We start from the raw sequence: 12,294 nt of genomic DNA on the forward strand, positions 1-12,294 counted from the left end.
GCCCCTATCAATATAATCCGCAAGCCTGTTTTCTGTTGTAAGTATACTGTGATTAATGCAAGCAAGCACATTTCATTGTCTGTGCTAAGTGAAGTTGGAGGATCCGTCAAGGGTCAAACCAGACACAACGGGGAAGCCATGTGTCTTTTATGCATGGTCACATATAAAGCATGGGGTGAGTTGGGTTCTACTCTTTGCACAAAAAGGAGCATGCAGAGGAGGGGAGCAAAACATGCCCCCTGCCCCCTCCTTTACTAAAGAAATTATCCCCCTGCCAGTTCACATCCAGTATTGGAACTGATTTGGTAGAAAATTGCTTAAAGCAGTGGAGTACAGTGAGGTAAGGTGGAGATGGGGGTAGGGGGCAACTTTTGCTTTGCTTTCCCATATGTTCAGTTTTGTGTAAAGAGTAGATTCTCCTTCTCCAGATCCAATGCATATGGAACAGGGCAGATAAATGCACAGTTGTTTCATTGAGTTTAGGTTGGCTCTCATGTAGTCCTATGTAGGGCACAATTATTGTCAGGTAAATGGTGAACTCTGTATTCATTAGTGCTTGTCTTTTCAGACATTGGTTGAACAAATTTAATGTCAAGTCTGACTAGTAGCAGTTCTTCATATTATTACTGATTTGCTCTTAGGGAGGTATGTGGTGGATTGAAGACTCATTTTTTTCATACTGAATTAGTTGACATGGACTACGTATAAATAACCAATGGAACATGAGACCTTGGTATCCTTCATCACAAATGCAAATGGCTCCAGTAGTGCAGTATCCATGGCCACTGCAGAGTTTTGGGCAGGCTTCTCCAATGTACACATGATCTATAGCCCAGCTTTGTTTTTCTGGTTCTTCTCCTTTTTGAATCCACCGGAACTGAGTTGCACTAAAAAAAAAATAGCCCCATTCCCCCAACCCAAAATTTTAGTTTTCAGTAGAATACTGAATTTCACACCACATATTGACATGTATTATAGCCACATTGGACAAAAGGGCAGTTGGCTTATGAATGTTGCAGCTTCTGACTTGTGTGTTATGATTATAACATTCACCAGCCTCTGTTCCAAGGCCCTGTGGAATTTGCAGGACAATAAAATCACACACTTTCATTCCCCCTATACATCACAAATAATGAAACATCGTGTCTGAATAAGCTCTCAGCCTGGTAGATATTCTGTGGTAGGCGCTATTTATTTTTACTATGGGGAAATGCTTCCTGAAGAATATTTATTATGTACCACAGCAGGGAGAAAATGCTGCTCTAAATTGTCTCTTCTGTGCCACTAACTAGTGCCAGATAAACAGCCGAAATTTCATTGCAGTGCAGTGAAATGACCTTTCAGTAACCTACCTGGATGAGACATGATCAGGCAGCTGTATAGTTATTCTTTTCCAAGTAGAGCTGTTGACAGAGTTATAGATGGTAGCTTCATGGAATTGAAATGGGGAGCAGCCAACACTATTAGAAGAGGAGGGGAGGCATTGTGTTTGGACAAGCTGCCATGAATCTGACCTGAAGGAAACAAAGGAAATAATGTTAGAGCAGCTGAACACAATATGGAAAGCAAGTCAAGGACCTACTAAAGGTCATGGAAATATGTGCATCTTAAAAATATGGTCTTTAATAATATTTTCCAAGTACTTAGAATTACAAACAGACAAAGGCTGAAGTTTGAAAGGAATGTTATTTTCCCCATCCAAGTACATGAAATCATTCCATATGAACACCTGGACAAATCTGGTATGAAAAAGAGCCCTGTGAATGTGCATGATAAGGAACAGAGGGTTTGACATCTAGAGTTGTTAAACTAGTTCTGGTATTTCCAAAAGCACCACTCACCAAAAATTAGGGAATTGACCCATAGCTTTGAAAACAGCAACAACATGAGACCTGCCAATGTGGAATTTATTTATTTACATTTATATCCCGCTATTCCTCCAAAGAGCCAAGAGCGATGTGTTTCAGATTTCATAATTGTATTCCTGAAATATAAAGGGGTGTGTGTGCAAAAGGGGCATGCTGTTACTCCTTTTCATGAAGTCAAAGGGCAGATTCCTCCACATGCTGGTAGAATGATGGTGCAAGGAGCTTCTTCAGTTTAAGAAGTCTTTGTAACATTCTGGCTTGAAACAAGCCAGATTTCACTCTTTTTAGTAATTTAAATTTTTTTCCAAAAATTAACCAAAAATAAGAGGATTGACTAATTCCTTTCAAATTCATTACAGGGGGGCCTGACCTCCTTCCCCACACGTATGACAAGTTCCAAGACTTTAGGACCTACCGTGATTTTTTAAAATTTCCCCATTGACCACTATGGGGGAAATCAAATTTATGTCAGAATTCGGATTCTGAATCCAATCCAATATGTGATATCACCGAAACCCACAGATTCCAAATCTGATCTTGTCAAGTTTGGATCAGGTCAAATATGAATCCAAATTTTCTGAACATGGACAGGCCTAAAGACCTGCCCATTAATTCAAGTAGAAAGTGACGTGATGGCTAATTAGATGGCTTTGGTCTTATACATGGAGAATAATAGCATTTTTGTTTATCTATCTATCATATTTCTATACCACATGACACGTGAATCCATAGGCAGTGTACATAAGTTAAAATACAACAAATACAAAAACAGGATAAAATGATGAAAACAATTTTGATATAAAACCAATTAATATTAATTAAAAGCCTGTGACAGCATGTGCATCTTAAGGGTGGGTTTTTTTTTTAAACAGCCAGAACTGAAGAAACTCTGATTTTAACAATGAGTGCATTCCAGAGCCCCGGGGCAGCCACAGAGAAGACCCAGACCCAAGTAGTCACCAAATGAGCCAGTAGTAGTCATAAGTGGACCTTCCCAGGTAATCTTAATAGGTGAGACGGTTCATGACAAAGGAAGCACTCTCTTAAATACCCTGAACCCAAGCCATTATTATGGGCTTTATAGATAATAACCAGCACTTTGTATTTCACTCAGAAACATATCGGCAGGAAGTGTAGTTCTTTTTTGATCAGTGCTATATGGTCTCTCAGGCTATACTGGAGACCAGTCTGGCTGCCACATTTTGCACCAACTGGAGTCAAGTCTGGAGGATACCAGCAAATGTATCACTGTTTTAAGGTCATTTTCCTCCAGTTTTGGGTGTAACCAACTGAAGCTGATAAAAAGCGTCCCTGGCCGTTGCCTCAGCCTGAGAAACCTGAGTGAGTTTGGGATCCAGGAGCACTCCCAAGCTATGTACTTGTTCTTCCTGGCAGAGTGTAACTCCATCAGGAACAAGCAGATCTAAACTATCTCTCAAATTCTGACCACCCCCATCCCTGCAGTCAGTAAGGTAAAGTATGCCATTGACTCGGTGTCGAGTCCTGGAGACCACAGAGCCCTGGGGTTGTCTTTGGTAGAATACAGGAGAGGTTTACCATTGCCATCTCCCACACAGTATGAGATGATGCCTTTCAGCATCTTCCTATATCGCTGCTGATATAGGTGTTTCCCATAGTCTGGGAAACATACCAGTGGGGATTCAAACCGGCAACCCGCTGCAGTCAATACCTCTGTCTTATTTAGATTCAATTTCAGTTTGTTATCCCTCATCTAGTCCATCAGTGCCACCAGGCAGGCATTTCAGGAAGTTATGCCATTACCTGATGAAGTTGATATGGAGAAACAGATCTGGGTGCTGTCAGCCTCACCCAGTCCTCCTACCTGCAGGCGCCAGCCCAATCAGGAAGTCCTGCAGGTGAGGTGGAGAAATGCATGTTTGGCAGTTCAGCAGTTGCCCCAAGATGGGTTTCCTCTGGAGGAGACCCATTTTTTATTATCCCCATAATTGTTTGTCTATTGTGATGGTATTAAGTATCCTTCAGTTTAAGCTGTGTAATTTATTACTTATTAAATTAGAATTTTTTAATCCCACCATTGGATAAAATATTCCCAAAATGGGGAAAAATAGTATAATTGGTAAAATTAAACCCAACACCATAACAAAAAATAAATCATCAAATGATTTCATACAGCAATGGCAAGCAGTCATTAGAGCTCTAACTGGCATATTCTATAGACAAAAGTTAATTTGAATAAAATGATTTTCTGCTTAACTGCACCCAAGCATCTAGAGCTGGCAGATCTCTTGTGAGTGAAGAAGGTTCGTGACGGAAAACGCCCTCACAGCTCTCAATACTAAGTCGATAGTAGTAACACTTGCAAAATATTGTCACTACTAGATCTCAGTGGATTTATTCCTAAGCACTACATGCGGAAGAAAGTTCCTGTCAGGAGCCCCTCTGGAATCAGTCCTGACTCCCTGAACAGCCTGCCAGAGGAAGTGGACTTCTTGTCCAATGAGGAGCTGTTCCCCAGCAGCACCAGGGGAGTAGCTAGGGGAGGGGGGCCGTGTTTGCCCCTCTCCCTAGTGGACCTTCAGAGTGAGAGAGATAATGAAGAAAACAGGGAGGGAGGGAACTGGAGGGGGGGGCCCTCAGGAGCTGGAGGGCCTAGGTTCTTTGAACCCATCTGCTCAATTATAGCTACACCCCTGAGCAGCACCATGGAGGATCATCCTGCTCCCACATGGCCAGACAGCCCTGATGAGTCTCAGGGATCCATTCTGGACTCCAGGGAATTCATAGAAACAGAACCAGGTGCAGACACTTATGGACATCTCAGCTCCATCCATCACCCTCAAGGACCCTGGCCCTGCTCCGGAAGAAGACACAGAGACAGAGCCCCCCCCCCCCCCGGGGCTCCCCAGCCTCCACCAACTGCCTGCACTCCTCAAGAGAGGCCTCACCCAGTCCTTTAACCCACAGGCGCCAGCTCAGTTGGGAAGTCCTGCAGGCAAGGTGGAGGAGAGCAGTTTGGCAGCCTGGCAGTTGCTACAAGAGGGTTTCCTCTGGAGGAGGAGTGAGAGCCAGAAAAGCCTACTCATGAAGAGAATTTCCAGCAACACATTCAGGCAGGAAAGGGTGTGGCCCTTTCCTGGCCTACTTAAGCCTTCTCAGTCCTCACAGTCTCTGCTGGAAGCAACAGCTCATCTAGAGCACCTGCTCCTTGAATGGCTTCCCTGCTTGCCAGCCCCTGTTCCTTCTATTCAGTGTCCCCTGACCTCAGGCTCCTGCCTGAAGCCACAGCTCTGTTCAAGTGGGCTCCTTGCTATAATTCCTAGACTGGCCCAGTCTGACTCCTGCATGTCTCCTGAAACGTTCTCCAGCTATTCCCAGGACCTAGACAAGCCCCCAGATCCAGTCACAGCCTGGTGCTCAACAGTTCCTGCAACATAACTTTTTTGCTCCCTTCTCCTCCTTGTAGCAACTGAAATTTAATTAACAACTGACATATATTATGAAGACACACTTTTATATAGGTGCTAGAAGTTCAAATATGCTGAGATAATGTTTGGAAAATCAGTCTGGCAGTATCCATCAACTTTAGCTGGTACACTGATAAATGACACTACTAAGCTCCAAAGTAGGAATAAAGATATGCCTCCTAGGTGGTGGAAATTTTTGAGGAAAGAGAGAATATTACCATATGTAGTGGGATTGTTCTGTTACCTCCAAGTTTTGGAAAATGAGCCTTCAGAAGTAGGAAACATTCTAGGATACCCTGAACACTGGAGTGTCAAACCCACGGTATTTTCAGGTGGCCATTGTCCACTCTGCCCTCATGTGAGAGTGCTCTCTATCTCTCTCTCTCTCTCTCCTTCACCCACACACAAAAACAAATAAGAATGCTTTCAGCTTTCAAGCACATTCTGGCAATAAATTGTATGATTTACCTAGCATCCTTTGTATATTCCAGCATTACAGAATGGAGATCTCCACAAGATGTTGCTTCACAGCCAACCACAATCTGAAACAATGAAACTATATTACAATTTTTCCTGCAGTTTTGACATTCTCTTTCTCTGCATTTGCCCTGACTAGAAAGAATGATTTGTTTTCAATGCGTATTGACAAGTGCAGGCCCAAGGTTGTCAGTTAAACACACATCTTAAACTTCCCAGGGCTTTTGTGAATAACTACCTCAGCAACCATAGTGCTGTTAAAATGACATTTCACTTCATATCGGAGAATAAAAAGGCAAAAATGTTGTCACTCATACTAAGAGAATACAATAAACCAATTTGGATGTTTAAATACTCTTTGTATGGAAGTCACATTTATATATTCATGTTATCAATTAATGCAATTCCCATAAATTCCAATAAGGAAGTTCTGAATAAATATTTGATGGGAGTCTGAACTGGGCGTTCACATAGGCCTGTCAGAATTTCTGGAGAAATGTGTTGCTGATTGAGTCAATGTTTTACTCTGAATGAACATAAGGTGGTTCTTACTTTAAACTGAATCATGTATCCTGGTTGTATAATTAGCTCCCTGGAGGACAGGATATTGGGTGTTTGGTCCTTTTTCTTATTTGGCCAGTAAAGGTGAAATGATGGGTTGCCGCAGAATCCTGCAGTCCTGACTGCGTTTGGATAGAAACTCCAGTTTTCTTCATGGGAAGTGCCTTCTATTAACAGCAATTAGAGTTAGACAACATTAATAGGAAGTTTCATAATGTTCAACTAAATACTGAATTCATTTTTTAAATAAAATATTTAGATGATACAATAATAAAATATTCAAAAATGTATTAGGCAAGAATGGTTGAAATTATTGGCATAATATACCCAAGCAAGTGGTTGAGCTCTACATTCATGAGAACATCTCCTCCATTAGACTCCTCTGAGAAGGAATGTGTATGTGCGAGGTCTCTCCTTATGGGAAACCAGTAAGGTTGAAGGAAGCATGAGAAAGATTCACACTATCTTTGATCTACCAGGGAACATCAGGAAAAGTAAGAATGGCAGCACACTTGTAATATTTGGCCTCTTATGGGACTCTAGGACCTCACATGTGCCAGAGACATCCACAGGTAGTATAACTAATGTAAAAACTGTTCCATTTCCAAATATGTTTGGAATATCTTGATCTAGGCAATCTTCTTGAAGTTATGTTATGATTTTATAACAGGCCTAGTTTTTTGTTTTTAATTCTACAACATCCATCTATCTATCTATCTATCTATCAAATTTGTATACTGCCCCAAACTTTCATCTCTGGGAGGTTATATTACACACACACCCCACCCCGGTACTTAATTTTTAAAAAGAACTACCTGGAACTTGTTTAAAGAAAAGTGTAAATGTGGACTTGAAAGAACACCAGTGAACATGACAACTGGTTTAAAAAATATTTACCCACTTGGTCCTTACCATCATCAAACATGTCTACCAGTTGACTGGGATTGATCTCTGCTCCCCCAATCAATACATTATCCAGAGCCCACTGAGCACGATCAAAGCCCGAAACCACAATTCCATTGTTAATCACAAATGGCTGCCACCAGCGCAGACGGGTTGTATTAGTTAAAGCATCTTCAGGGAGCAGGATGTAGTCATGCCTGATGGAGATGTATTTCTGATAATCCATCTCATGGAGCAATGTCCAAGATATTCCTGCATCACAAGAATTCAAGGTAAAGCAAGAACTAATCAGAGTCTTAGAGGTTATGCTGAGTTTGAGTCTAGAACACGTAATATTGAATAGTTTGTCTGCCATGATTCAGTGGCCCCATTTGCATGTAATGGGAAACTGGAGTTAAAGGGGCCAGAGGTTGCCAATGCCAAACTTGTATGTCCAAATGCATGCAACTCCGGTCCCACATGGAGAGTGACCCGAGATCTTGCTCTCCAAGCTCCTGTTTGAACACTCGGGTTGTAGTGAGTTTTGCTGCTCCTACCTGAAGTTAACACCCACCTGCAGTATGTCCGAATGTAGAACTGTGGGCTTGGCTGTCTGAATCCAGAGTTGAGGGAGGAAGCTCCTCCCACTCTCCAGCTGTGATTGGCTGTGCAAGCTGTCCTTCATGCAAGAAGGAAGCCTGCACAGCCTGTTCCCCCTCCTCTCCAATACATCTGAATGCAGACAGTGGTGGGCAGGGAGTGGAACCATGAGTCCATTGGACCCACAGTTCTACTAGGCACAGTCTGGGAAGCACACTGGCGGGGATTTGAACAAACAGCCTCTTACTCCCTAGGCAAGCTGCATTTCTGCTGCGCCACTATTCAGGAACTTAAGGGCAATATGGGCAATATAATATTCAAGGAATTAAATAATTAAGATAGGAATATATATTTCAGAACATGGTACAAATGTTGTAAAGTGTGCCGTCGAGTCGGTGTCGACTCCTGGTGACCACAGAGCCCTGTGGTTGTCTTTGGTAGAATACAGGAGGAGTTTACCATTCCCATCTCCTGCGCAGTACGAAATGATGCCTTTCAGTATCTTCCTATATCGCTGCTGCCTGATATAGGTGTTTCCCAAGTCTGGGAAGCATACCAGTGGGCATTCGAAACAGCAACCTTTGGCTTGCTAGTTGTTTTCCTGCTTTGCCATTAGGTGGCTACAAATGTTGTAGAAGACATCAAAAATACCTGGATAACCCAAAGAGCTCAACAAACTGGGATGCTTTGGGCTGTATTGATATGACTCAGATTAACAGTGAACTTTCCAGTGTATTTTCAATTTGGTGCTTTTGTATGTGTGTGTTGTAATCAAGATGCACAATGTTAGGGATTCGCTGAATTGCAGCCAGTGACTTAAGGTAACTAGACTATCTAGATAATTTAATTTTTGAGAAGAAGAGTTCAGCTTTATAAATAACTATACCTTTGCCTACAGCAAATTCTATAATAATTTGCACATTTTTCTAATGTTGAGGCTTGAATATATGCAGAAACATACCCTTACAATTATATTTAATACCCTTAAAAAAGGCACTTACCTCCATCTGTTGAATAATCCAGCAGAACTCCTTCCTTCCGACATGTTGGTCTGTGGCATGTAGTCATGTTGTTTTCACTCCCAATTCTGCCCCAGTATTGTAAAAATCTGAATGAGAACATATTGGTGGGTAATCATAATAATCTAATGTTCCTAGGGAAATGAAAAAACATTTCTCCCCACAATTAAATTATTAAAGTACCAAAACAAAACAAAGAACCATCCCTGGAAAGGTGAGAAGACATGGCCCCACATAGATCTGCCATCCATGTGGTTATAGCACTAGTTGTAGCACCTTCTTATCATAAGATGCTTGGCAGAGATGTGCTAGTCAGTTGTGTAATACAAATATGCCTATTGGAAGAGACTTAAAGTGGGACACTCAAAGCAAGCAATGGAAGAGGTCTCTCTCTGCACTAAAAACTGTCACATAGCTGCTTAGTTAGGACTTTTGATGTTGTAGACCAGCTCAGTGCATCCCAGTATCTATCTCATTACTGGATCTGGGAACTTGCTTCCTTGACAAAGACTCATTGAAAGAGAATTCTGCACCTCTGATTCACAAAGATGTTGCTAAAGTTCATAATGTGAATTTGTCCTGCTCGTTTGCTTAGCTATATTACAAACTGAGCATAGGTTTCTCCAGAAGTTCTTCTTCAGTTCAAACTGTTAAATGAGATTACTGTTGTTGATAATTTCTCAAGCAGCTTCTGAGTAAACACTGGGCATCAAAATGAGGCTTGCAGCATTTTTAAATTTTGACATATGCTGGTATAATATATTCTAATGTCTAACATACCAGTGCTTATTAAAGCAATTATTTTCTCCCGTCTTTTTGTCTTTCCTACCTCTGCTAGTTAGTGCTCTCTGTGACTAGTTGTAAAGAGAAGAAGAGGACAATCAGCAACAAGGTGGATAGACTCAATTATGACAGCAACGAATGCACCACTGAGAGACCTTAAAGGCCAAGTTGAAGACAGATCATCCTGGAGAGAATCTATCTATGTAGTCGCTAAGAGTCGACACCAACTTGACGGCACTTAATCAATCAATCAGTTGTAAAGCAGCAATTATACTGAGGCTATATTGCATTCTTTATATTCCTTCCCTGCTCATTCATACTGTATTTCCTAGGTTGGATTTCTGCATCTAGAACTTCTCCACACTTTGGCTTATTCAATTTCTTTTTAAATTCTTGCCTTGCTTAGTGAATATATTGGGCTGTTCCACAGGCTCCAGACACCTGTGTCAGGTTCTGAAGAAACTCATCCCTTCTTGTGAATTTTGGCGCTCCAGCCAGATGGGAAGCACCACCCTTGCATTACTTTTTCAGTGTCACCTGCTGACCAGCACTTACGTCATCATCTCTTTTCATGACTACTTCAAATTGGTCATGAAAAAAGACAAAGTAAGCACAACAAGCCAGAGACACTACAAAAACAGAATGAGGGAGGTGCGCCACATCTGACCACACTGACTAAACTCACAAGGAGGGATGGCGTGTTTCTTCAGAATCTGATGCAGATGTCTGGAGCCCACACGAGAGCGTGTTATTAAGGTGGGAGCTTAAGAAGAAACAGAATAAACCAATGTGTGAAAAAGCTCCTAGTTAGTACACCCAAACCTAATGATTTCAATTAAGGTGAGTATAAATGTGTTCAGGTATATATGTAGCAACTGAATGTACACAGCTTAGAATATGAATTATGTCTTCTGCAGCTGCGAAATAGCAGTTGGTAATATTGGTCAGTGAATTAATTCTTTTGGTGGGAGGACTAAATACTAAGGTCATTCACATGACCTTGGCTTACCTAGCCAGGAGGGGTGGGCAGGGGGGAGGCAAGGCCTGTTATGCCTTCCCCCGCATGATCCATGCCACTCTCGGGCTTAGCAGTGCCACACACCCACACGATTAGTGCATGGTGGCGCCAAGAGTGGCGTGGAAGGAAAGCAGGTTGCAGCCTCCCGCATCCTAAAATACACCGTGTGATGAGTGTGGTGTGTTAAGGGAGTCCCCCTCAGCCGGGGGCTCTTTCTGCCGGGCTCTGTGTGTGCTCAGGCTGTCTGCCAACCAAAACACACAACTGGGGACCCAGGGAGGGCATGCCCATGCCCTTCTACCTGGGTAAAAGCCCGAGTAAAAACCTCAGGCTACATGGTGGGGAAGTGCAAGGATTGGCCTTATGCCAGCACTTCAGCCCTTCGTAGGGCTGCGAAAGTTCAGGTAGGGCTGCTCATGTGGATAGTCTTACTGTCTTCCTTACTGTGTTGATTCAGAATGGATGACTTCAGGATAAAGGGCTCATATATGATACAAGGGGGTGTGCACAAAACCAGTTGGCCTGGTTCGAGTCCAAACTGGCCTCGAACCAGACGGGCTAGTTCATTTTTGCCCCCCTCGAGCCCCATCACTGTGGTTTGGCTTGGGGGGAGTTCATGAATATCTATCTATCTATCTATCTATCTATATTTGTACTTAGCCCCCCCGGAGGGCTTCTTTGAGGCTGTGGGGGGGCACGGAGGTTCCCACTCCACACACAGGCCTCCATTTTGCTAAAAAGCACCAAGTTCAGGTGATCTTTGGCCCTTTCCAGGCCTTTTCCCCATCATAGCAGACATTTTGGAGGCCAACAAGCATGCGCAATGGGCCCTGTGTGGCCAGAAAGGGCCAAAGATCAACTGAACTGGGCAATTTTTAGCAAAATGGAGTACAGCGGGCGGAGGGGGAACCTCTGTGGAACCCCCTCCCCCGCAGCCTCAGAGAAGCCCCCTAGAGGAGGTAAGTACAAATAATTTTAATTTAAAAAATATTCAGACCCCTCCAACACCGGGGTGTGTGTGTTTCGGTCCGATGATGAGCCAAAATGGTGTGTGTGTGTGTGTGTGTGTGTGTTTCGGCTCGACATTGTGCTGTCAAACCGAAGCGGTTCAACTTTGAACTAGTTTGGATTCAATCCTATTACAAATCCCTATATGATACCATTATATATTTTCACAACCATCTAGTCTATTGCTTTGCCATTATTTAATGATAAACTTGATTAAAATATATTCACAATATCCAGCTCTACTGAGTAACCTGACATACTTTGCACCCCGCAAATCCAAGTCTTGAGTGACAGCCTGTCTCACTGTAGTGCCTCCAAAATACAGAGCTGTATCTTCTGCTAGAATTCCACACTCCATGCAAGCAGTGCCTCCTTCCAGGGACTTCCATAAATCTGGTCTAATTTCTTCATTGTCAAAGCGCTCCTTCAGGAAAGTCTGTTAAAACAACACACATTGCAACTTTAAAGAATCTGAACATTAATTCACTACCACCACCACTCTTATTTAAACAAGTAGCTTAGGAAAATATGACTTTTTTTTGATATTGTGTCAAGGGCCTCTAGCCTTTGGAATGGCCCTTGACATTTATTTGTTGGAATAATCTAATTTGCTTTCATAATGAATTAAACAC

At 42.5% G+C, this 12,294-nt stretch overlaps 1 protein-coding gene across 8 annotated transcripts in view; it reads right to left on the reverse strand.

Annotated features, from left to right (window-relative positions):
* The window catches only part of RELN (reelin), a 554,313-nt gene that overhangs the window by 16,298 nt on the left and 525,721 nt on the right, over positions 1–12,294 (reverse strand). For all 8 annotated transcript variants that reach the window (XM_053252916.1, XM_053252914.1, XM_053252913.1 and 5 more), the window contains 7 exons: positions 11,923–12,098; positions 8,836–8,942; positions 7,265–7,507; positions 6,344–6,519; positions 5,783–5,856; positions 1,353–1,514; positions 730–887 (listed from right to left, as the gene is read on the reverse strand). In XM_053252916.1, the coding sequence (XP_053108891.1) occupies positions 730–887; positions 1,353–1,514; positions 5,783–5,856; positions 6,344–6,519; positions 7,265–7,507; positions 8,836–8,942; positions 11,923–12,098 (1,096 nt within the window). The remainder of the gene's footprint in view (positions 1–729; positions 888–1,352; positions 1,515–5,782; positions 5,857–6,343; positions 6,520–7,264; positions 7,508–8,835; positions 8,943–11,922; positions 12,099–12,294) is intronic.

Source organism: Hemicordylus capensis, chromosome 5, assembly GCF_027244095.1.
Source record: "Hemicordylus capensis ecotype Gifberg chromosome 5, rHemCap1.1.pri, whole genome shotgun sequence".
NCBI lineage: Eukaryota > Metazoa > Chordata > Lepidosauria > Squamata > Cordylidae > Hemicordylus > Hemicordylus capensis.